This window comes from Odocoileus virginianus, unplaced genomic scaffold (assembly GCF_023699985.2).
Source record: "Odocoileus virginianus isolate 20LAN1187 ecotype Illinois unplaced genomic scaffold, Ovbor_1.2 Unplaced_Scaffold_14, whole genome shotgun sequence".
In the NCBI taxonomy this organism is placed as follows: Eukaryota; Metazoa; Chordata; class Mammalia; order Artiodactyla; family Cervidae; genus Odocoileus; species Odocoileus virginianus.
The window spans coordinates 1,345,152-1,370,500 of record NW_027224276.1 but is presented as its reverse complement, the minus strand read 5'-3'; the positions used below and the strand labels follow the sequence as shown (position 1 = coordinate 1,370,500).

The following is a 25,349-nucleotide window of genomic DNA, read 5'->3' as shown; positions in this document are numbered from 1 at the left end:
AATTAAATTTTCTATCTGGTGAATAGAAACATCACAAATGCCATTTGAGAGTAAGTGGAAACCAGTGGATCAGAAAGGAATGGTCCCTGCCATACATTGCTGGCTACTATAATTGCCCATTCCCCTTTCTGCTTATGGTGGCATTTGTGCTGAGTTACGGACAGGTTTTTTCAAACAGAAGAGCGCACGTGTCAATAAAAGGTCTAAATTGAGAAGGGCCTGTCTTTGGATGGGAAGCAGACTTAAATTTGATTTTCTAATTTCTGAGATTTGTAAAAGTAATACTACTTCATAGTTGTTTAGCAAATGTTTAACTGAAGAAGAAGACCTTTGCAGAAGGGTTCACATCTGAGCAGCCTGATGGGCTAACACACAAGGCTCAGAAATAAACGAAGAGGAGCAGGCCACAACTGAGGGAAGTACCTGTTGATTTTCCTAAAGGTGGATAGATGTGTGTGGTGGTGGGAGTAAGGTGACATTGAGAAATAAAAGGAAAAAGGCACAAGTTTGTAGTTACCATCTCAGTGGGAGTTGGGACCTACAAAAGCTTGAAATAACTTGGTAACCTTTGATAGTGCCCTTTGGTGGTTATTTAGCTGTACTTCCTGTTTTCCCCATGTGCTGTGTGTGTGTTTCCATGTGCTAAGTAACTTCAGTCGTGTCTGATTCTGTGCGACCCTATCGACTATAGCCTGTCTGGCTCCTTTGTTCATGGGATTCTCCAGGCAAGAATACTGGAGTGGGTTGCGGTGCCCAGCGATCCGCGTCATAAGTATCCTGCATTGGCTGGCATGTTCTTTACTACTAGCGCCACCTGGGATTCAACAGGGAAAAGGAAATATCTTCAGGGACAGTGAGGGAAGACCGAGTTTGGGAGACCCCATCCGTTCTACAGCTAATTTGGAATGCAGAGACCTTTCAGGTAAGGTGGTTGCACTATGTGAAAAAATCACATCTTGCTCTTTCAATTTTAGCTACAGGTGGAATAACTGAACCTCATAGTCCTGAATTTAGTTCCTCAGAGTCTCCCTCCCTTGTCAAAAATGGAAAGGGGGTGGATTTGTTAAGGGCACACACGGGTCTCGTTTCCTTATATGTTCTGGCAATACTAGGATTAATAAGTGACCTTTAAGATGAAAGGTGCAAAGACAAAAAACAAGGGCTACAAGGTCTCCCATCATTCCACTCCCTTTGGACTTTGGAAACCTCAGTTAAATTTATTGATTTTTTTTTTTAAAGCTGAAAAAGGCTGAGGTTCTGAGGTGTACAGTACGAAAAAGAAAATGGTGGAGAGGAGAGATTAGTACAGCTCTGTGATGGGGCTCCGAGGTTGGGCATTTGAAAATATTAGCCTGGCATTTTCCACACAGTCTCCTACCCTCAGGGCATCCCGCTAAAGCTTGAGGGGCATTCAGAAAGAAATCCCGCCCTTTAGGAGTTTTCTTCAGGGTCTCTGATACCAGATGCAACCTGAGGGACTGAAAATTTCATGGGCTCTGGAGTGAATACACCTGGGTTAAATTTCTGACTTCCATACATAGTTATGCAAACTTGAGCAAGTCATGTCCATTTCCCGCCCCCCCCCACCCCCGCCCTGCCCCGAGCCTCAGTTTCCTCCTCTGGAGAGTCAGGATTGCTCACGTGAGAGCGATAGAAACAATTCTGTATTGCACTTGATACAGGGCAGGAAGCTGTTCTTAGATAAAGTCACTGCGCGGAGGTTAACCTGCTGTGAAACCTCAAAGAAGGTAGCAGTCACTAACAACTAACTAGTGAATCTGGAAGGTGGACTGTAGGAGACGGTGAGAGCCAGCCTCAGGGGGAGGTGGCCTTTTCGCATGCGCGCAATCTTGGAGCCCGGCGGAGCAGCGAGGGGGAGTGGCCAGGTTTCTGAGGGGTTGCTATGGTACCGAGGGGCCAGGGGAGGTTAACTGAACCCTTAAAACATTATTCCCTCCCCCACCCTCTGCTGCCTCGGCTGAGGGCCATTGTTCCCGGCAAAATGGTGTCAGTAATCCCCCTCTTGGATAGAGGCCTAAGTAAGGCTGAGGTGGGAGTGGGACTGGAGGTGGGAACAAAAACTACAATTCCCAGGGTACACCGCACCCGCCCGCGAGGCGCAGGGCACGTGCCCAGGCCTAGCGGTTACATGCCGTCAAAAATCCGTTTCATAGCTTCCCTTTCCCATCCCTGCTTTCGTGGTTGCCCAGCCCCCGCGCGCGCGCACTGCGGTCCTGGAGGGTAGGGGGGACATGCTATGGCTATTGCCGTCGCAGCGTAATCGGGAGACCGGTATTTGTAAATATGTGCTTCGACTTCTAATCCCGAAGCCGGCAGGTATGGGTCTCGCGAGAGAAGTCGAGAGTTGGAAAAAGGGAGTTAGGGGTGGCGGGTGAAAAGATGCTGGCGAGTACCACATCTCGGCCGAGCGACCACATTTAGAGACATGTAGAGAACTGAGAATGGGCGTTGGGTATCTAGGAAGAAGTGTGTGCTTGGATTCTTTCTTTTGAAGGGAAAAGGGTAAAGCAGCCGTGGAGAGCTTTTGAACACACATGAGATGTCACGCGTGGCTCCTCACAGATTTTCTTTTTGGAAAAGAGTGAAGCCTTTCTCTTGACGAGCATCCCTCTCTCCCGCTGCGCTGAGGCGAGCGGGAGAGGAGTGCGCACGCTCTAGTTGGGTAGCTACTTGGCGCCTCGCTGCGATAGGGGCAGTTCGGAGTTGGGGCTGCTCCGTCTGTTTTCTCCGCCCCTCCCCCCTCCTTTCTCCCCCTCCCTTCCTCGCCCCCCTCCGTCCCCCTCTCTATCTGAATTCCCTGACAGGAGTACGCGTGCGCCTCCTCAGCTCCCGGCAAGCGCGAGCTTGGGCTCGTACCCCGCTCCCTTAGCCCCGCCCTCTCTTTACCTACCAGCGGTAGCTGGCCGGGTGGGCTCGCGCTGGGACGCTCGTGCGCGCACGCGCACACAACGCGGAGCGGAGCGCGAGACATCGAGGAGGGGAGTAAGAAGCATCTGAGGAGGGGACAGAGGAGGCGGTGTGTGTGTATCTGCGTGTTCTACGGTGCGGCTACTCGAGGGGCGAGCGGAGGCTTGAAAGAGGGCGAGGGAGAAGCGAAAAGAGTCTCCCTCAGCGAGAGCCTCTAATCTGGTGAGGGTCCCGAGCCGGCCGGGACGGTGGGAGTGAGGGAGGAGGCCGGGGGGCGTGTCTGGGATCCGGCTGAGAGATGAATGGGCCGGGGATGAATGGAGGGGAGGCAGCGGCGACCAAGAGTCTGTTCAGAGTAAGCGCGTTAGTGGGGGGCGGTTTGACTGAGGCAGGGTGATTTCAGTCGCCGAGATGTGTGGGACGAGGCCCGGCTCGGGTCGTTAAGAGTTGTCGGAGCTGCTTTCGGTGTGAGCCAACAGGCTGAGAGGAAAATTCGGAGGGGGAAAGTGGGGAAGCGCAGGTTTGAGGTTGAGGTACATTTTCTTTTTTTGGTCATTTTCGTTGAGGACTGGCAACTTTGGGAGTTGATGGGAGCCTAGGGGACGGGCGGGGGGGCGGGGGAAGGTGAGGCGGTTACGTTGAGGGGACCGGGTGACGGTTGACAAAAAACTGAGTGATAATTTAAGTGAGATTGAGTCTACTGAAAGCGAGGATCGCGTCGGGTTTTGGAAGTTGAGTTTCAGTATATGAGGGAAAGTGAATTTAATTTAGAGATTCAGTTGATGTGTGAAGGTCGATAGGACTGTATTCTTGTGAGGAATGCTGCTGGCTGGTTGTGTTAATGGGTTGGTTCAAGGAGATTGAGAGGTGTTATTTGGGAACGGTGTGTTCTGTGACTGATCGGATGGGAAGAAGATGGTATGGTGAGGTTAGTATGAAAGTGGTGTACAGTACTGTACGAGGTTTTGTTTGTCTAGTTAAGAATGGTGAAACATTTATGTAGTGGGTTGTGGGTGGAAATCCTGCACGTGTGTATCTCCTATCTTGAGAGTTGATAGACCTTGTTAAAATGAGATTGAATCCTCAAAACAGATGCAAGTGGTATGGCTATTACTTCTTAAGAGTTACTGTGGACTGAAGCAATTGTATGATAAATAGCCTTTAAGTTGTGAAAATCTTCTGTATAGTGATGATTGCACTCAATTTGGGGAGGCATTGTTACCTGTTTTTCATCTGTAGTGAACTGTAATACCAAGAGAACTTTTAAAGAGGTCTCCATGTAATGACAACAAAATAGTCGAAGTCTTCTAGATAATCTCTGTTGTTTGGGTGGATGAATTTAAAAATTGTTTTAGTCAGCACTCCAAAGGAAAGATACCTTGCATTAAAGGATAGCTAAAATATCGATTTTGAATGCTAAAATAATTATACGTGATTTTTTCCATTAATCTGAATTTACCTTGTTTGAAAATTGACACTTTTTGGCGTGAGTTTAAATCACTGCACATTACTTGGACATGCTGTTCTTTGAATTCATATCTTCTGGTAAGGATGTCTTGTGATGGTCTCATTCTGTTCTGGGTCAAGATTAATAGTTTATGGGTTTCTAACTTTTCATGCTTACTTTTTACAAACTTTAATGACATATTCATTTATCTTGGAAATGTTGCAAATTCGAGAACTTTCCCATGCCCTTTTTCTTTTATTCTGCTTTGATATTGGAAAGAGTGTAATCCTTGTTTTGGCTACCCAGAGTTTAAAAAGTTAATACTCTGTTCATATTCTCTTCGATTAAATGAATACTTAATATACTAAGCAGTAGAATAAAAATATAAAAGCACCATGAAAGCCTGGAAATGTTGCACCAACTCTGGCAGGCAAGTTGGTCTCCCAGTTTCAAGCTAGATGTTCCTGGAGTGGAAGAACATTCAAGTATTGAGGCAGGAAAGTTTTAAGTATGGTATATTTGGGGAATGGAATGAGATAAGGCTGGAATCTCAGGTTGAGGCTGGAGTGAAGGACTACCTTGCAGAGTTAGGAGCTTTTGACTATTTACCAAGGAGTGAACAGCATAAGCAGATTTGTGGTGTTCATCTCTCTGGCTTTGCTTCTGATCCCCCCCACCCCGAATCTGGAATTCTCTCTCTCTCTCCCTCCCATTAAATTTTAATTCATTCTTTTTATACTGACCTCTGTTATTATTCATGAAAGCCTTTCCTGCTCCCCCATTTTTCCTTTTCCCAGCATCTCCCATCAGATTAGGTTAGGTGCCCCTCTTTAGTGGTCCTATAGTACCTTGTACATATTTTTATTACTGTACTTCTTTTGGGAAACAGGCAGGAAAGTTATTTTCCTTTTCATACCTCAGAGAGAAAACAAGGCTCAGAAAAATAAGACTCACCCTAGTAAGTAAATGGTCAATCCTGGAGTTCTGACTTCTAGGCCAATGTTGATCCCTGTATCACAAGTCTACATTCATTGATGTAATTATTCTATAGTGTTTTAGGAGTTAAATTTTTGTAATGTGAACTTTACCTTTCTTCCCTAGGGGAATTTCCTTTCATTTAGGTGTCTGTCACTTAGCCAGGAAATGATAAAGCCAATGGTTGCACAGAATCAAAGTAGTCAGAAGTAAAGATGAGAACTGCTATATTACTTTTAAATTTCTAGTCCAATAATTTACTTAAAAATATGGGAGGGCCTAAATTTTTGTGTGTATGTTTGTGTGTGAGGGGGGAGGGGTAGTGTGTAAGAAAAATCCCTTCCTTCCTCACTCTCCCATCTTAGTATAAGTAACCAACTCTGTTTGCAGATATACTTAATTATGTCTCTTGGCTAAAAACCAGAATACTTTCAGAGGGGTGGGTCTTTTCCATTTTTGTTTGAGATCATAAAGTTTATGGTACTGTTAGGAGATATTTGATGACTGTAAAGGACATCTATAAAGGCATTCATACAGAAATTCCCAAAGCTTCAAAGTAGAATTTGATGCCAGTTTTTAAAAATTTTTATCTATTGGTTTTATTTTTTGGCTGTGTTGGGTCTTCATTGCTTTCTCTAGTTGCAGTGAGCAGGGGCTACTCTCCATTGCAGTGCAAGGGCTTCTCATTGTGGTGGCTTCTCATTGTGGGGCACTGGCTCTAGGTGCACGGGCTTCAGTAGTTGCAGCATGCGGGTTCAGTAGTTGTGGCACACGGGCTTAGTTGCTCTGTGGCATGTGGAATCTTCCTGGACCAGGGATCAAACCTATGTCCCTTGCACTGGCCAGCAGATTGCCATCCACTTTTCCACCAGGGAAGTCCTGATGCCAGTTTTAATTGTTTTGGTAGAGCTTGTTATGAGATATTTGGTTTGGAAAGTGTTGAGATTAACTTACTGCAGAAGTGAACCTTTATTGCCCCTTTCTTCAAGGAATATATTATTTTTTCATGAACTTTTTAGAAAGTTCTTATTTTCATAACCTTATAACTTTCTATTGTGATAAAATTTACATAACATAAAATTTACTATTTTGGAGTGTACAATTCTTAATTGCATTAAATACCTTAATAATGTTGCATATATAGTTCCAAAACATTTTCATCACTCCAAAAGGAAAGCCTATGTTCATTAGGTATTCACTCCCCATTCCTCTTTTCCCCCATTCCTTGGTCACCACTAATCTCCTGTCTTTATGGATTTGGCTATTTTGGATATTTCATATAAATGGAATCATATAATACATGGTCTTTTGTGTCTGGCTTCTTTCACTTTGCATGTTTTTAAAAATCCACTCAAATTGTGGCATGTATCAGTACTTCATTCTTTTTTATGGTTGAATAATATTCCATTGTATGGATATACTACATTTTGTTTATTCAAAATGGACATTTGGCATCTTTCTCCCTTTTGGCTTTTGTGAACAATAATGGTATGAATATTTGTGTACAAGTTTTTGTTTGAACACCTACTTTCAATTCTTTGGGTATGTACAGGGTTATATGGTAATTCTTTAACTTGTTAAGGAACCATCAAACTGTTTTCCACAGTGGCTGCACCATTTACACCTCCAGTGTATAAGAGTTCTAATTTTTTCACATCTTCTCCAGCATTTGTTACATTTGGATTTTGTGTTTATGTGTGTGTGTATGTGTGTGTTTTATGGCCATCTAGTGGGTGTGTTGTGGTATGTCATTGTGGTTTTGATTCCCTTTTTACTAATAGCTAGTGCTGTGGAGCATCTTTTCATGTGCTCTTGTCTATTTAAAAATTTTTTTTTTAATTTCTTCTTTTAAGAAATGTCTAAGTCCTTGCTCATTTTTACATTTGGTTGTTTATCCTTTTATTGTTGAGTTGTAAGAGTTTTTAAAAAATATATTCTCAATACTAGAGCCTGATCAGACATATGATTTGCAAATTTTTTTCCACTCTTTTTTACTTGTTTATCTATTTTCCAGTTTTATTGAGATAAAATAATGATTTGACTTACGGACATCATGAAATGATTACTATAGTAGGTTTCAGTTCAGTTCAGTCGTGTCCGATTCTTTGCGACCCCATGAACTGCAGCACTCCAGGCCTCCCTGTCCATCACCAACTCCCGGAGTCCACCCAAACCCATGTCCATTGAGTCGGTGATGCTATCCAACCATCTCATCCTCTGTCATCCCCTTCTCCTGCCCGCAGTCTTTCCCAGCATCAGGGTCTTTTCAAATGAGTCAACTCTTCACATCAGGTGATGCAAACCTATCATCTCATACAGATACAATGTTAAAGAAATAGAAAAAAATATTTTTCCTTGTGATGAGAACCCTTAGGATTTACTCTCTTAACAACTTTCATGGGGACTTCCCTGGAGGTCCAGTGGTTAAGACTCCACGCTCTCAATGCAGGGGGTACGGGTTCAATCCCTGGTTGGGGAATTGAGATCCTGCATACTGCATGGCAAGGCCGAAAAACAAAACAAAAAATTTCATGTGTGACATGCAGCAATACTAATTATTTTTATCATGTTAAATGTTATATCCCTGGTGGTGGTGGTTTAGTCACTAAGTCATGTCCGACTCTTGCGATCCCATGGGCTGGGAACCTACCAGGCTCCTCCGTCCATGGGATTCTCCAAGCAAGAATACTGGAGTGCGTTGCCATTTCCTTCTCCAGGGGATCTTCCTGACTTAGGAATCAAACCCAGGTCTTCTGCATTGCAGGCATTATACCCCTAGTGCTTATTTATCTTATAACTGGGAATTTTTACTTTTTTCCTACCTTCAGCTAATTCTCCTTTCCCCTACCATCACCTCTGGTAGCCACAAATCTGATCTCTTTTTCTGTGAGTTTGTTTGTTTGTTTTGAAGTATAATTGATTTACAACACTATGTTAGTTCCTGGTACACAACATAGTGATTCAGTATTTCTATATATTGCAGTGTGATCACCAAGATTAAGTCTAGTTCATCTGTCACCATACACAAATATTACATAATTATCGACTATATTCCCCACACTGTGCATTTCATACCTGTGACTCATTTATTTTGCAACTGGGAGTTTATACTTCTTAATCATTCTTACCTATTTCTCCCCTCCCTCCAACCTTCTCCCCTCTGGCAACCACCTATTTGTTTTCTGTATCTGTGACTCTGTTTCTGTTATGTTTGTTCATTTGTTTTGATTTTTTTCTCTGAATTATTTCACTTAGCATGATACCCTCCGGGTCCACCCATGTTGCAAATGGCAAGATTTCATTATTTTTATGGCTGAGTAATATTTCATTGTGTGTGTGTATGTGTATCTATCTATCTATCTATCTATCTATCTATCTATACATACCTCACCTGCTTTATCCATTTATCTGTTGATGGGCTCTTAGGTTGCTTCCATATCTTGGCTATTATGTATGATGCTGTAATGAATATAGTGGTGCATATTATACGTTAGAATCACTGTTTATGTTTTCTTTGGATAAATACCCAGACATGGAATTGCTGGATCATATGATACTTCTATTTTTAATTTTATGAGAAATCTCCATATTGTTTTCTGTAGGGGCTGTACTAGTTTACAATTCTACCAACAGTGCATGACGTTTCCCTTTTTTCCCACATCCTCACCAATGCTTTTTATTTGTTGTCTTTTTGATAATAGCCATTCTGACAGGTGTGAGGTGATATCTCATTGTGGTTTTGATTTGCATTTCCTGATGATTAGTGATGTTGAGCATCTTTTCATGTGCCTGTATCTCTTTTTGCTTTCTTAATAGTGTTTTTTGGTGCATAAAAGTTTTGAAATTTGATGAAGTCCAGTTTATTTTTTATGTTGTTGCTTGTGCTTTTGGTGTCCTATTTAAAAAACCACTGTCAAATCCAAGATCATGAAGGTTTATATTTTCTTTGAAGAGTTTTGTAGTTTTTGGCTTTAATATTTAGGTCTTTGATCCATTTTGAGTTAATTTTTGTATGAGGTATGAGGTAAGATTGTAACTTCATTCTTTTGCATGTGGATTAACTTGAAGATTTCTTAAACTATAAAATACATAATAGTACTATACATGTATGTTAAGTAAAGCTCTTCGTGGTGATATTTAATCACTCTTGGTAGTTGTGGGGAAGAAATGTTTTTAAATGCATTTTGAAGGTCATGTCTTGTATTTGAAGTGTGGGGATTCTAAAACTCTTTGTGAATCAATGAAACTTTTATGATTAGGAAACTTCAGTATGGCAAACTAGATAATCCTTATGCTAAAGTTACATAAGTGATTTTTTTTCCCCTTTGTTTTGTTTTTGGTATTTTGGCTATGCCTCATGTCTTGTGGGATCTTAGTTCCCTGTCTAGGGATTGAACCCTCACATTCATCAGTGAAAGCACAGAGTTCTAACCATTGGACCACCAGGGAATTTCCCATAAGTGATTTTTTTATGTAAAGAATATTATTGTGGTTTTAAAATTGTTTGTGTAGGGTGAAATCTCTTCTTAAAACTGGGGAAAAAGTAGATTTAGTTTTTAATTACCAGAAATTGATATTAGGTTTATGCTAAAAGTAATTTATGTGTGTGTATTGTATAGCTTGTTTGTGAGACGACTTCTTGATGAAAACATTTAACAGTTACTACCTTGTGGAGACTTTTTACTTATAGCTTGGGCTGTGTTCATCATATATTATTGGGATAATGTAAGATTATTTCAGTTTGGTTTCTTGTAAAAGTGAGAATTTAAATTTAGCACAACAGAATTGTTAAATCTCAGCCTCTAGTTAAGTATAATTAAAATAGAGACAGTAATTAGAATTTTTAAATTAGAGGATGTGTTTTAATACAAGAATGAAAAATCTTCTTAATCAGTCTTAAGATCTATAAGGTGCTAGTTCAGCTCATTATATCCACTGCTGCCCAGAGAATAATTTTTGTCCTGCTGGGGAATTGTGGCATTTCCATTGAATTCGTCTTTGATGGTGTCTTTCTGGCAAGAGCAAAAGCTCTTATTGAAGATGTGTATTTCATTTGCTAAGGAATGTTACAAATATGCTGATAACTTATTCTGAATCTGTGAGTTACAGAATATGATTTACCCAGTGTACCTGTAGGTTCTACCATTCATTCAACAAATAGTTATTGTGTTTCTCCTGTATGCCAGGTTTGATGTGTTGGGGATGGATGAACAGGAAGCAAAGCAGGCAATGGTCCCGCTATCTTTGAGCTTACATTACAGTGGAGGGCAACATATGGCAGCAAATATTTCAGAAAATAAATGCTAAGAAGAAAAAATTTTAGAGTGCTGGGGTGTTGTGGGGAGCCTCTGGCTCACGTGGTTATTTTGTAAGGCTTCTTTGAGAAGGTGACTTTGAACAGAGATCCAGATGTTAAGAGTATCCCTTCTGGTATTATTTTGTTAAATTGTTAGTTTATCCTTTCTAAAATAAAGCTTTAGTTTCTTTCTCTTCAGAATATGTGAGTTAAATGCTCTTTTTTTTAGTTAACTGCTTTTTATTTCTAAGGGGAAAAAAAAGAAAACAACAGGTACATTCCTTGTGAGAAGAGACAATGTTCCTGAGCAGAACTGTCAGAACTATCATTGGAGTAGGGGTCAGCCTGGGTTCTATTCTTGCTTAGTATAATCTTTTGCAAGTCTGTATATTTCCTTATTTGTTACTAAACAAAAGCACTACCTATTTAGCAGGAGTTCTTTGCAAATTAAATGAAACAATATACTTTGTAAATTATACAACTAGGTATGAAATGCAATGTATCCTATTCATCTATTTTTGGAGTCAGTTGAGACATGTTTTTGGACCAGTTTAAAGCTTTTATGTCCCTTCCCATCTGCTAAATTTTAGCACCAAATGTCTAAACTTATCGATTAATCAGAAGGGGTTGGGTTCTTTGAAAGTGGTAGTGTGGTAAAAATTATGTTGGATTTGGAGCTAGAAAACTTGGATTCCAGAATTCTCCCTTTACTTACTAGCACTGTGACAGGCAAGACACTAAACTTATTTGAGCCTTCTTAATTTTCAGATTTCAGGCAAATACCAAGTAGCTCTCAGGGTTGTTGTTAGGAGTAATTGAGTTAAATAGATGAACTTCTTTTGAAAATTGTAAAGCGAGATTTGATAAACTTTCTCCATAAAGGACCAGATAGTGAATATAGCATCTTAGGCTTTGTGGGCCATGGAATCTCTTTTGCCACCACTCAACTCTTCTGTGTAGCAGTCATAGATATATATATAAATGATGAGAGTGGCTGTGTTCATAAATGCTATTCATGAACACTGAAATATGAATTTTGAATAATTTTCATGTCATGAAATACCATTTTTCTTTTGATTTTTTTTCAACCATTTAAAAATGTAAAAATCTTTCTTAAGATTTAAGATGCCTGCTTCATAGAAACAGGCTGGGAGGTGAGGTAGGTTTGTCCTGAGGGCTGTATATAGTTTGGCTACCACTGTTATAAAGGATTAAGCTGAGTAAAGTGGTAATTAGGGATTAAGGGTAGGTGACTGAGATTAGATAGAGATTGTTTAAGGAAGATGGAGATGATTTAGATTTTTTTTCTAATGTGGATCCAGAAATATTTTCACATAAAATGAGCATCTTTAATTGGGGGAATGACCTTGCCAAACAAAACTTAAAGATGGAAATGAGGAAGAAGACAGAGTTATAAACTCCCAAGTGCTGTGATGTAGTTATCTAATGTATGTATCTGTGCTATTCAGGATTATGTACAGTGTGTACATGTGGCTCCAAATTATGTGTGGCCCTATATTGATTTGCCAGGTGGCGCTAGTGATAGAGAACCCGCCTGCCAATGCAGAAGACATTAAGAGATGGGGGTTCTATCCCTGGGTCAGGAAGATACCCCGGAGGAGGGCATGGCAACCCACTCCAGTATCCTTGTCTGGGGAATCCATGGACAGAGGAGCCTGGTGTGCTAGCGTTCATAGTGTCACAAAAAGTCGGACACGATTGAAGTGACTTACACACACACGCACACACGAGTGGATTTGGGAGTCAGTTGCCTGGGTTTTAATTTTGTCCTTGGTTTTTACTAGCTGTGTAATCTTAGGAAAGTTTAACTTACTTTTTTGAGCCTAGTTTTCTCATTTGTAAAATGGGGATAATTTTATCTCAAGATTCTTATGATTACATGAGAAAATGCATGGAAGGACTTAGAGTGCTTAGCCCAAAGCATTCAGTAAGTGCTAACTGATAATATTTATTTGGATATAAGTTGTACATGCCTAATTTGTCCTTCCTTCAGTTATTTTAAGAAATTATAATATCTTTAACTGGTTCTTGGTACAGGTTATTGATAGACAATTCTGCTTTTATGAGTTAAAATAATACAGAGGTAGATTAAAACTTTCAAGTCCTCCTTTACCCAATTTCCTGCCCTCCCAGTGGGTAATCATTGTTAAGAGTTGAGTGTGAGCTTGTACAGTCCTTTTTCTCTGTATTTACATGTATATGTATGGGCATATGCAAATAAAAAATGTATTTTATAACTTAATTTTTTCCCAAAGAATATGTCTTAAGGCTTTCATGTAAGTATATGTATGTTGACTTTGTTCTTTTTAAAAAAGACATAGTATTTCATACTACATGCTTCTTTAACTACTAGAATCAGTTTAGAGCATATCCTTCCAGTCTTTTTTATATGCATTTACACATATATGAGTACATTTAGAAGCATAAAGTTTTGTTTTTATATATGTATTTATATATATAAAACATATGTATATGTGATATATAGATGTAATGTATGTGTTGTACAACTTACTTTTCTCAACAGTATATATATGTGTGGGAGACTTTTTATACATCTGTGTATGACCATTTCTCAGTTTTTAAACAGATGCACATTATTACATAGTACATTTTTATTTCACCTTTTTCTTATGGATGAATATGTAAATTTTCTTCAGTTTTGCTGTTGCAAACAATAAAAAACCCTTCAGCAAAAAAATCCTTGTACATACATATTTGTACACATACAGGAATATTTCTCATGTAAGTACTAAGAAATGGAATTGTTGGATGACAAGTATGCACTAGATATTTGGAATTTGCCATATGAAAAGGCTATTCCAGTTTATTTGCCAACAGTGCATGGTATGCTGAATTTCTCACACACTCAAAATGTGATAGTAACAGATAATGTAATTTTCTCTCACCTGATAGACAAAAAATGATATTGAATTGTTTAAATTTGCATCTCCTTGCTTAGTAAGGAGTTTGAGCCATCCCTCTGCCATACATCTATTGTCTATTTATGTTTCTTTTTTAATTGTTTATTTATGTATCTTATTACTGATTTTTTAGTTCTTTATATATTCTGGATATTAATGCTTTGCTATGCATGTTGCAGATGTTTGCTTCCAGTCCCAGTCTGTTGCTTATCTTTTAACCTAGTTCATGGTCAAATGGCCAAATGTGTTTTTTTGTCATCGTTACTAATGGTCTTCCTATTTTTATCTTTTTAAGAAAGCCTTTCTTCAGGTTAGAAATTCTCCAGGTTCTGCCATATTTTTTAATAGTTACATAGTTTATTTTTATGTTTAGCTCTTTAATCTATCTGAAATTTATTTTTGTGACTGGTTTTAAGTGGGCTTTAACTTCTTCCCCCTAAATGGATAGCCAGTTATTCTGATATCATTTATTATGCTATCTATTCCTCATAAATTTGAAATCCATCTTTACCATGGAGTACCTTGCTATACATACATGTGTCTGTTTCTCTACTGATTGTTCTCCATTAGTCCAGTTGTGTATTTCTGTGATGAAAGCACATTGTTTAACTTACTATAGCTATAAGTATTATTTGGTAAGGCAAACTCTCATTGTTCTTCAAGATTTTCTTGGCTTTCCTTGTACTCTTTTCAAATCAATTTGTCGGTTTGGGACAAAAACATCTCTTTGGGATTTCTGTTGGACTTATATTGAGTTTGGAATAATCTCAGGAGGGTTTCTGAAGATGCTAATATTGGGTCTTTCAACCCAAGAAAGGTGTATCTTATGTACCTCAGTAAAATTTCAGTCTTCTTTATATAGGTGTTGCGTATTTCTTTTTGAGTTTCTTCCTAGATTAGTATTTTATAGCTCTGTTGCTCTTATGAATATGTGTGTATATACATATGTATATATATATATATATATATATATATGTTCATGTAGAAAAGGAGAGAGAACATATATTTGCTTATTTACCCTAAGAAACTCTGGAGAGCTACAGAAAATCTAATGAGTGGTTATTTGTGGAGAGAGTTGGGGGGAATTGAATGGATAGGAAACACATTTGGGAGTGAACCTGTTCATTATATACCTCTTTCTTTGATTTTTGAATCTTATGATAATATCTTAAAAAATAATTTTAAAGTGATTTCTTGAATTATTTCAGCTCTTCCAAGGACATTTTCTCTTGTTCTTTCTCTTCTGTGTTATAGGTTTTCTTCAAACGGCTGCCTCCTGATTCTGTTTGTATTAAATAATGAACTAGTAGAAGGGCTGACTGGGAGTTCTGTGTTTCTAGGCAGGGATGTCAACTGGTTTTGGGGGGTGTGTGTAGGCAGCTGGCTTTTACACTAGGAGGGCCCATATGCCAGAGGGCTTTGTACTATGGTACCCTTATTCTTCCTTGCTGTTGTTCATTCTTCCTAGTTTGTTGAATTTGGTATTCTGTATACAGAAATTTATTTTGAGGGGAGAGTTCATCAACTGTCATAATTCAGAGCTTCAGTTAATCCATGTATTTATCCTTTTCTCATTTTAGCCCTCTTTAGGATCAGTCTTCTTTGAGTGTGGAACCCCTCTGGGGTTTTGCCCTGTAAGTCTGCTTCTTCCTGGGTTGGAACCCTTTCTATCGTTCCTTTGATTTGTATTATCAGCCAGTTCTTTCTTGTCTGCTTTCTGTCAGAAATTGTTGAAATCTTGTATTTGCTATGCCATTTTCCCTTCCTGTCCTTAACTTGTAATTTTACTTCTGTACTCTTACCATCACTTTTTCAGAGTCTTGGAAAGTACAAGAGATATAGGTGTTCAGTTCATTGTCTTGAACTAGAGATATAGGTGTTCAGTTCATTGTCTTGTACTAGAAGTCAACAGTGGTATATTTTAAGATTGTAAAACTAAAAAAAAAAAAGATTGTAAAAATATAGGCTCCTTGAGTACAAAGACTGACTTTTGTTCTTTTTTTTTTCCATTTATTTTTATTAGTTGGAGGCTAATTACTTTGGATGTTTCGAGAGAACAGCATCAAAACATGTATATTATCTAGGGTGACTTTTGTTCTTTTATCCACAGACCCTTACCCAGTGCTTGGCACTTAGAGTGTTTATTGGTATGAACACATGTGTATGAGAGAGAGAATTGTCAGTGGAAAATTTTACTATATAATTCTGATTCCTTATTTAAAAAATATATTTGTTAATCTGTTTGGCTGCATTGTGTCTTAGTTGTGGGATGCAGGGTCTTTGTAGCCTCATGCAGGATCTTTTCATTGCTGTGCACAGACTCTCCAGTTGTGGCACGCTGGATTAGTACTTGTGGCATGCGGGTTTAATTGCTCTGCAATATGTGGAATCTTAGTTCCCCAACCAGGATCAAACCCACGTCCCCTGTATTGCAAAGTGGACATGTAACCACTAGACCACCAGGGAAGCCACATTTCTGACTATTTACAGATTCAGTCTTACAGTTGCTGGTTCCAAAAGTTGAAAAAATTATTGAGTCACTGATTGACAAAGTACTGATTGTATACTGAATTTCCCATGGGTACAACCATGATATGGGGGGGAAAATTATCTTGAGCTTTTAACTGAAATGCCCTAAGCTTGTATATCAAATATATTGAAGGATTAGATATGGGACACAGATTTGTGAGATTTTCCCTATAGAGGCTTTCTCTATAGAAGTACTTTTGTAAAAAAAAGAAAAAAAAAAAAAAAGAAGTGCTTTTGTGATTGCCTTTATGCATATTCCTAGGGCTTAAATCAATGTGTTATCATTATATGAAGGGGAAAATGGTCACATGTAGGTTATGATACATAGCTGTTGTATTTGGTAAAGAAACTTCAGGTTTGAGGCCTGATTTTCAATCCCTTGTCACGGAGCTATGTTTCTGCACTGCTGAGTGTAGAAGAGATATTATCCTGATCATATCCCTTTAGCAATGCCACCATGGTTTCTTACTGGAAAGGTTTAAAAGAACATATTATATACTTCTCAGCCTTACTAAATAGTCTTCTGAAAAATCATTTTATGTTTTCTTGAGTATTGTTGAGTTGTGCTTTAGTATAGTGCTGCCCCTAGGGGTTATTAAGAGGTAGGAAATGAAAGCTTCCATTTATTATTATATTGTGCTGGGCACCGTGTTAAGTACTTTACATGTATATTTCCATTTTCTTTTCATGTTAGTCCTGTGAGATTTTACAAATGAAATAAAAAATGAATGAGGTTAAGTAATTTGCCCCAAGTATCTGAGGAGTGAGAGGCAGAACCGTGATTGATTCCAGGTTTCTCCCACTCTGAAGCCTGAGTTCTGAAGCTCTTTTTTATGGTCAAGTAGCTATTGGATCCATGATGAAAAGGCCACAGATATACTCTGCTTAGTGAAGTTCTTTACCTGTTTTTTAAAAATTTGTTTTTCTTATTCATTGTTTACCCTTAGGCAACCAGCTATTACATTTTATTGTTGTCAGGTCTTTTCCCTTCAGACCAATGATTCTTTTTTTTTTTTTTTCCATTTATTTTTATTAGTTGGAGGCTAATTACTTTACAGCATTGCAGTGGTTTTTGTCATACATTGAATTAGCCATGGATTTACATGTATTCCCCATCCCGGTCCCCCCTCCCACCTCCCTCTCCACCCCATCCCTCTGGGTCTTCCCAGTGCACCAGGCCTGAGCACTTGTCTCATGCATCCAACCTGGGCTGGTGATCTGTTTCACCCTAGATATACATGTTTCGATGCTGTTCTCTTGAAACATCCCACCCCCGCATTCTCCCATAGAGTCCACAAGTCTGTTCTATACATCTGAGTCTCTTTTTCTTTTTTTGCATATAGGGTTATCGTTACCATCTTTCTAAATTCCATATATATGTGTTAGTATACTGTAATGGTCTTTATCTTTCTGGCTTACTTCGCTCTGTGTAATGGGCTCCAGTTTCACCCATCTCATTAGAACTGATTCAAATGAATTCTTTTTAATGGCTGAGTAATATTCCATGGTGTATATATCATAGCACAGGACATGGAAGCAACCTAGATGCCCATCAGCAGACGAATGGATCAGACCAATGATTCTTAACCGAAGAGGCCAGGCAGGAGATGAGGAGAGTGGTCAGAATGGGGTGGGGGTGGGGGTGGGGGAGGTAGAGAGTATAGTTTTAAAAAGGTATATTTGATATTATAATAGCTTTGATTTTAGTCACAATATTTCAAGATTCTTAAAGGACATACTTTATTGAGATATAATTTATATATCATAAACTCACCAGTATAAGTGTCAGTGACTTTTAGCAAATTTATCCAGTTGTATAACCTTGATTGCAATCTAATTTTAAAACATTTTCATCACCCCCGAAAGTTTTCTTGTGCTAGTTTTCAGTCAGTCCAGTTCCTGTGCCCCAGCCTAAGGCAGCAAGTAATCTATTTTCTGTCTCTGTAGATTTGCATTTTCTAGACAATGCATATAAATGTAACCATGCAGTATGTGGTCTTTCCTCTGGCTTCATTCACCTAGCATGATATTATCAAGGTTCATCCTTACTGTTGCATGTATCAATACCTCATTTCTTTTTATTGCCGAATAATATTGCATTGCATGAATATAACACATTTTTTGTTTATTAAGCTGTTATTAGACATTTGGGTTGTTTCCACCTTTCAGCTATTGTGAATAGTGCTGCTGTGAACACTTGTGTATAAGTTTTTATGTGGACATAAGTTTTCATTTCTCTTGGGTAGACAGTATTCATATAGTAACTCTGTGTTTAACTTGTTGAAGAACTGCCAGACTGTTCCATTTTACTTTCCCACCAGCAGTGTATTAGGGGTCTCTTTTCTCTATATCCCTACCAACACTTGTTATATCTTGTCTTTTTTATTGTAATCATCATGGGTATGGAATAGTATTTGATTGTGATTTTTATTTGTATTTCTCTAATGAGTAACTACGTGGAACATCTTTTCATATGTTTATTGACCATTTATATTAATGTATCTTCTTTAGAGAAAGGCCTATTCTAATCTTTAGCCCATTGGATTATTTATCTTTTCATTATTGAGTTGTCAGAATTCTTTGTATATTCTGAATACCTTATCAGATATATGATTTGCACATATTTTCTCCCAGCCCTTTCACTTTCTTGATGGCATCCTTTGAAGCACAAAAGTTTTAAATTTTGATAAGGTCCACCTTCTCAATTTTCTTTGATCACTTGTATTTTTTTTTATCACTTGTACCTTGGTACAGTGATTTCATGATTTTATTGCATAACCCAGAGTCCCTAGAATTTAATGTTTTCTTCTGAGAGTTTTGTAGTTTTGGCTCTTATATTTAGGTCCACATTCCACTTTGAGTTCATTTCTTGTATGGTGTGAGGTTAAGAGTCCAACTTCATTCTTTTGTATGTGGATATCCAATTGTCCCAATACATGTTTTGAAAGACTCTTCTTTTCCCATTGAATTGTCTTGACCTCTCCATTGAAAATCAGTTGATCAGACTCTCATTTCTATTCCACTGATCTATATACACTTATTCTGTTCATTTCTAATTTAATTCTTTTGTGGTAGGAGAGTATACTTTGGTTTCAATTCTTTTTAAAATTTTTGAGATTTATTGCATAGTACATGATCTGTACTATGATTTTTCCATGTGTGCTTGAAAGGAATGTGATTTTGTTCTTGCTGGGTGGAGTGTTCTACAGATGGCAGTTAGTTCAAGTTGATTGATGGTATTGGTCAAGTTTTCCAGATTCTTGCTTATTTTATATCTAGTTTATCTCCCCAGTAGTGAGAATAGGGTATTAAAATCTCCTACTATTACTACCGAATTATTTCTCTCTTTGGTTTTGTCAGTTTTTATTTAATATATTTTGGGCTTCTGTTGTTAGATGTGTATATGTTTATAATTGTTACATTGTCCCGATGAATTAATCTTTCCATACTTATAAAGTGTTCTTTGTTTTTAGTAATATTTTTGTCTTGGGGGTTGGTTTTTAAGGCTAAAGGAACACTCATTTCCTCATCTCTCTTTTTTGCTGCTTCTTATTCCATAGTTTGGGAAACCAGGTGACCAGACATTATAACTATAGTTATTATACCAGGGCAGCACTACTTGCCCCTCTATTTTTATATTAGGGTTCTGAGTAAAATTTCATATTTTTTTTAAAAAGAGGTTCTGCAGTTAAAAAAACTTGAAGGCTTTTCCAATTTAAAATCTTTTTTTTTTTTTTTAACCTGTTTTTGTCTGCTTAGCAGCAGCAGCAGTCCTTTTGTCTTACTTATGGATCTTTGCTTTTGAAGTTTCTGAATAAGTTACCTTTAGTTAGGTGAAGTGGATAGAGTTATTCTTAAGAATGTCCAATCTAAAATGTTAACATTTGGGGGTGTGAGTGAAGGGTATACTAGATTCTTTGTATATTCTTGCATGCCTTTTTCCAAGTCTAAAAATAAGTTAAATAAATCTCTACCTAAATGAGGCATTGTTAGTTACCTTTTCCCACTTGCAGGTAATACTGGTCTTACTGACTTTCAAAGTCTATTGATTTTGCAGTCTAACCTTATGTAGTACATCCTGAGCTATTAGTTTCTTAGCTCTGTCCTAGCTGTGTCATCTGATAGGCAAATTTCTAGGAGTTAGCGTAGACTCTTCCTGTTCCTTCACAATCATATTCATTCAGATAGTAAATCTTGTATTTAGTACTTCGTTAATATATCTTGCCTCTTGACACTATTTTCACTCAAACGTCAGCAACTCTTCCCTGGATTATTACAGTAGCTCTCTAACTGATATCCTTGTTTTACATTGTATGTCGTAGAAATCCTTGGTGACTATCTGTCTCTGTCCTCATCTTCCTGCTTCTAGTATTGCTGTACTTTGTCGTTCAGTTGTGTCCAACTCTTTGTCACCTCATGGACTGTAGCCTACCAGACTCCTCTGTCCATGGGGGTTCTCCAGGCAAGAATACTGGAGTGGGTTCCATGCCCTCCTCCAGGGGATCTTCCCAACCCAGGGATCGAACCCAGGTCTCCCGCATTGCAGATGGATTCTTTACTGTCTGAGCCACCAGGTCTAGTATTGTTAGTGAATTGTTTATATACTTGTTCTGCTATTTCATGACTTTGCTTGTCATCTTCCCTCTGCTTGGATGAGCTAATTTTCTTTCTTAGAGACTCAGTTCAGGCATCTTTTCCAGGAAGCATACTTAACCTGGACTCCCAAGAGTCCAACTTCATTCTTGTGTATGTAGACATCCAGTTGTCCTAGCACCATTTGTTGAAAAGACAATTCTTTCCCCATTGAATTGTCTTGGCATCCTTGTGGGAAATCAGTCAACCACAAATATATGTGTTTATTTCTGGACTCTGTATTTTTATTCCATCTATTTATCCATCTATCCTAACACCAGTACCACACTGTCTTAATACTGTAGCTTTATATAGTAGGTTTTAAAATTGGAAAGGTTGAGTCCATTAGCTCTGTTCTTTTTTAGGTTTGCCTGGACTTAGCTATTCTGGGTCTCTTGAAGTTTTGTATGAATTTTAGGATCAGCTTGTTAATTTCTTCTAAGAAACCAACTGAAATTTTGATAGGAATTGTGTTGAATGTATAGAACAGTTTAGGATATTTCACCCAATTTTGTTTGTTTTAGTTTAGAGTTGTTTTTCAAATTTTTTATTGTTTATTTTTGGTTTGACATGACAAATTCTGCCTTCTAGGCTATATAATATCATAACAAATATACATGTTTAACTTTGTGATGTATGTTTATGGTGAGAAGAAAAGATTTTTCTTATTGGTTTGACCATTCATTTGAAAAACCTTTTAAACAGTTTTTCTTTATATGTTACACATATTTCCACATGTTCTTTGTGGAAAATTTTAGAAAATACAGAAAAGCAGAAAGAAAAAAAGTCCATAATTCCACCATTCAGAGTTAACATCGAGTGTGTGTGTGTATAATGAAAGTTTGTTGTATATATTTCTTTTTTCATTTAACCATATAACATATGGGAAATGTCTTTTCATCTCACTACTACAGTGTTTTTAAAATGCTGTATCCTATCTCATTTTGAGATACTTAATTAAACCCCTGTTATGTTTATATTTAGTTATAGTTTTTCCAAATTATAAATGCTATAATGAATGTCTTTACAGTTAAATCTTTGCACAGATTCTTGACTGTTTTCTATGACAAGTTCCTATGAATGGAATTGCTGGTTCAAGAGGATACATATTTAAGTCTTTCTTGCCGTTTTTAAATAATATAATGTGTTAATATTTGATAGTAGTTAAAATCTTCCTATTGAAATATGAAGGCAAGCTCAATGAACAAGTATAATATTTGCATTATTCAAAACTACTGTTGGATGTTCATGGTAGCATTATTCACAATAGTTAAAAGGTGGAAACAATCCACTGATTAGATGAATGGATAAACAAAATGTGTTATATACATACAATAGACTATTATTATTCAGGCTTAAAAATGAATGAAATTCTGATACATGCTATATTTACACACACACACACACACACACACACACGAAACTTGAGAATATTATGCCAAGTGAAATAAGCCAGACACAAAAGGACAAATATTGTATGAGTCCTTACATGAAGCACCTAGAACAAACAAATTCACAAGGACCTAAAATAGAATAGAGACTACCAGGGTCTGAGGTGATGAGGAGTTACTGTTTTAAAGATTTCAGTTTGGAAGGATGGAAACGTTTTGGAAATGGATAGTAGTGATGATTGCACAGCATTGTCAGAGTATTTAATGCCACTGAATTGTACACTTAACAGTGATTAAATTTTGCCACAATAAAAAAATCTATGGATTAGTTCCAGAATTTTAGACAAAAACCACCTACTGAGAAATTATGTGCTATTTTTTGCTTATTGTACGTGTTATGTGTGTGTGCATGTTTAGCCGTGTCTGACTCTTTGTGACCCCATGGACTGTAGCCCGCCAGGCTTCTCTGTCTATGGAATTCTCTAGGCAAGAATGCTGGAGTGGGTTGCCATTTCCCTTCTCCAGGGGATTTTCCTGAGCCAGGGATTGAACCATGGTCCCCTGCATTGCAGGCAGATTCTTTGCCATCTGAGCCACCAGAGAAGCCTATTTTGTGTACTGCCTTGTAGCTAAGCAAATTCAGGGTTTGGATACTTGCTTTAAATATGATAGATTCATAGAAGGTGCTGAGAACTAGGTTTATAAACAATGTTCATGCAGTATGAAGACTTGTTGAGCTGTATGCCAAGTAGTCTGCTAGGCACTGAGGACTGCAATGGTAAACAAGATAAGACATAGTCCCTGGAGCCTGCTGGTTGCTAAGACTGGACAGAAAAAGAACAAATTTCTTATTAAGAAAAAAGGGATTAAACAGTCAGGTGATTTTTCTCCTTAATGATTTCCTTTGTGGGGTGATTTTAATATATCCTTCTTTCCTCCCTTCAGGTTGCTATGGAAATATATGACCACATAAAAGGAAGTCCATCCTGATAATTCTGATACCTGAGATGGAACTGGACTGAAGAGTGGAACAGGAAAAATTTTAGTGCCAACCTTAATTACAATGGATACTGATTCAGGGGAGCCAGCTAGCACAGAAGATTCTGAGAAACCTGATGGAGTTTCATTGGAAAACAGAGTTCCTCAGGTTGCAGCAACTTTGACAGTGGAAGCTAGACTAAAGGAGAAAAGCAATACCTTCTCTGCTTCTGGAGAAACTATAGAAAAGAAAAGATTCTTTCGAAAGAGTGTTGAGATGACAGAAGATGACAAAGTTGCTGAATCTTCCTCCAAAGATGAGAGAATAAAGACTGCAACAAATGTTCCAAGAGTAGAAAAGCTTCCTACAAATGTGCTAAGAGGAGGACAAGAAGTTAAATATGAGCAATGTTCAAAGGGAACGTCAGAATCCTCAAAAGATTATTTCAAGGAGAAAAATGAAAAGGAGATGGAAGAAGAAGCAGAAATGAAGGCTGTAGCTACTTCTCCTAGTGGCAGGTTCCTGAAATTTGACATAGAACTGGGAAGAGGAGCATTTAAAACAGTATATAAAGGACTGGACACTGAAACATGGGTTGAGGTTGCTTGGTGTGAGCTGCAGGTGGGTATATAATCTTCTTGGTTTTAATAAATTCCAGTTTCAGCTGGCCTGGACTTCTGAGTGATCCAGGATTAAAATGTATCATGGATTAAAATAAAATGAAGGACTTGTCCCCACATCCCTGAAATTATTCTTAAATCCTTTTAGCTCATGCCAAACTTTTCTTTCCCTACTGTTTTCCTCTCTGTTTTAAAGGGGGGACAGTCTGTCCTGGCTTTCTTTGGGGAAATGATTCTAATTTGTTAACCTTAGAAAATTCTCAAAACTCTTAATGTCTTATTTTGAAAGCTTTTAGTAAATGTATGCCTTGTGAGTTGATATTTTAGGGATATATTCAGTATGATATTTTCCATTTCTGTCAACAGACTTTTTGGGGTTCATGTGCTGTTTTTCAGAACAGGAAATGCTTTCCTTGCTTCTTTGAGGGCTTCTAGTAGTATAAATTCCTCTCCATGCCTTTGAGTTTGCCTCAGAGAGGATCTTTGGATGAAATAATCACCAGAATCTACTGGGATAGGTCAACTGGAATGTTGTTCAGGAAGGAGAAGTGAAAGCATCAGAAGAATGGTTGAATTATCTAGATATTTGGTTCCATAGTAATTGTCTATATGGTACTTTTAACTAATGAAGGAGTAAATGGAGACAGAACATCATAGAAAAGGTTATAATAGGAATAGCTTCAGAGAGATGTATATCAAACATAAGGAAAACCTTTGTGACCTCAGTCAGCTCATGGGAAATGGTCAGTGTTCATAAGAGATGCTTAAAATTAAGATTAAATAAAGCTAGTTGCTAAATACAGGTTTTTGTTGTTCATATTCCAGTGGTTGCTGTGTGTGGGTGTATAGGTATGTATCATGATTTCACCCATTCTGAATTTGCTATAGTTTGCCATTTAGATAGGTTGAAATTTAGTCTTGGTCCCTGCATTTCTAGGAATCTTTTTGTTTCCAAACTTGACTGTGTTTAAGAGTCACTGTTTGCTTTGTATGCAGATTTAGGAGACTATCGTCAGAGATTCAGTAAATCTGGGGTGGGATGCAAGACTACATTTTTAACAAGCTTTCAAAGTGCTTTGAATATAGGAAGTCCCTTGATGACTGTTTGGAGTCAAGCCATTAGAGTAGTTCTTGAAAGGTGTGTGCATGTGCTATGCGGGGTTTGCTTGGTTTTCTTCTCACCCCTTTTTACCCTTTAAGAATTTTATTATAAATTCTGTGTCATAGTAGGAATATTGGATCCTCCAAGTAAACAAACATTAAGATCACCTGAAATTATAATTCTTTGAGGATGCTTTAACCATGTTAGTATATATCTTTATGGACTCTTTCTTTTGAATAAATGTATATGTGACTGTATGCACCCCCATGGAACCATACTATAAGGTTTGGACAAAACTTTGTTTTTAAACTTAATCATGAACATCTTTTCATTACTGGTAGTTGTACATTTACATCACTATTTTTGATAGATGCCTTTATAAGATATTTAATCAGTCCTCTATTGTTGGACTTCTAGATTTTCTCCAGTATTTTACTGTTATAAACATGGTCATGAAAAATATTTTTGCATATATATATATATGTGTGTGTGTGTGTGAATGAAGTTA

General features: G+C 37.8%; 1 protein-coding gene across 3 annotated transcripts in view; it reads left to right on the top strand.

Moving 5' to 3' along the window:
- The first annotated feature begins 2,217 nt into the window (after window positions 1-2,217).
- Window positions 2,218-25,349, top strand: part of WNK3 (WNK lysine deficient protein kinase 3) — a 186,412-nt gene continuing 163,280 nt past the window's right edge. Inside the window, exons 1-2 of one of the 3 annotated variants that reach the window (XM_070462813.1) lie at window positions 2,218-2,337; window positions 23,086-23,740. In XM_070462813.1, coding sequence (XP_070318914.1) covers window positions 23,204-23,740 — 537 coding nt within the window. In that variant the 5' untranslated portion in view covers window positions 2,218-2,337; window positions 23,086-23,203. Of the gene's footprint in view, window positions 2,338-2,835; window positions 3,151-23,085; window positions 23,741-25,349 lie in introns of those variants that run through there. The other 2 variants (XM_070462812.1, XM_070462814.1) reach the window with 2 other exon arrangements.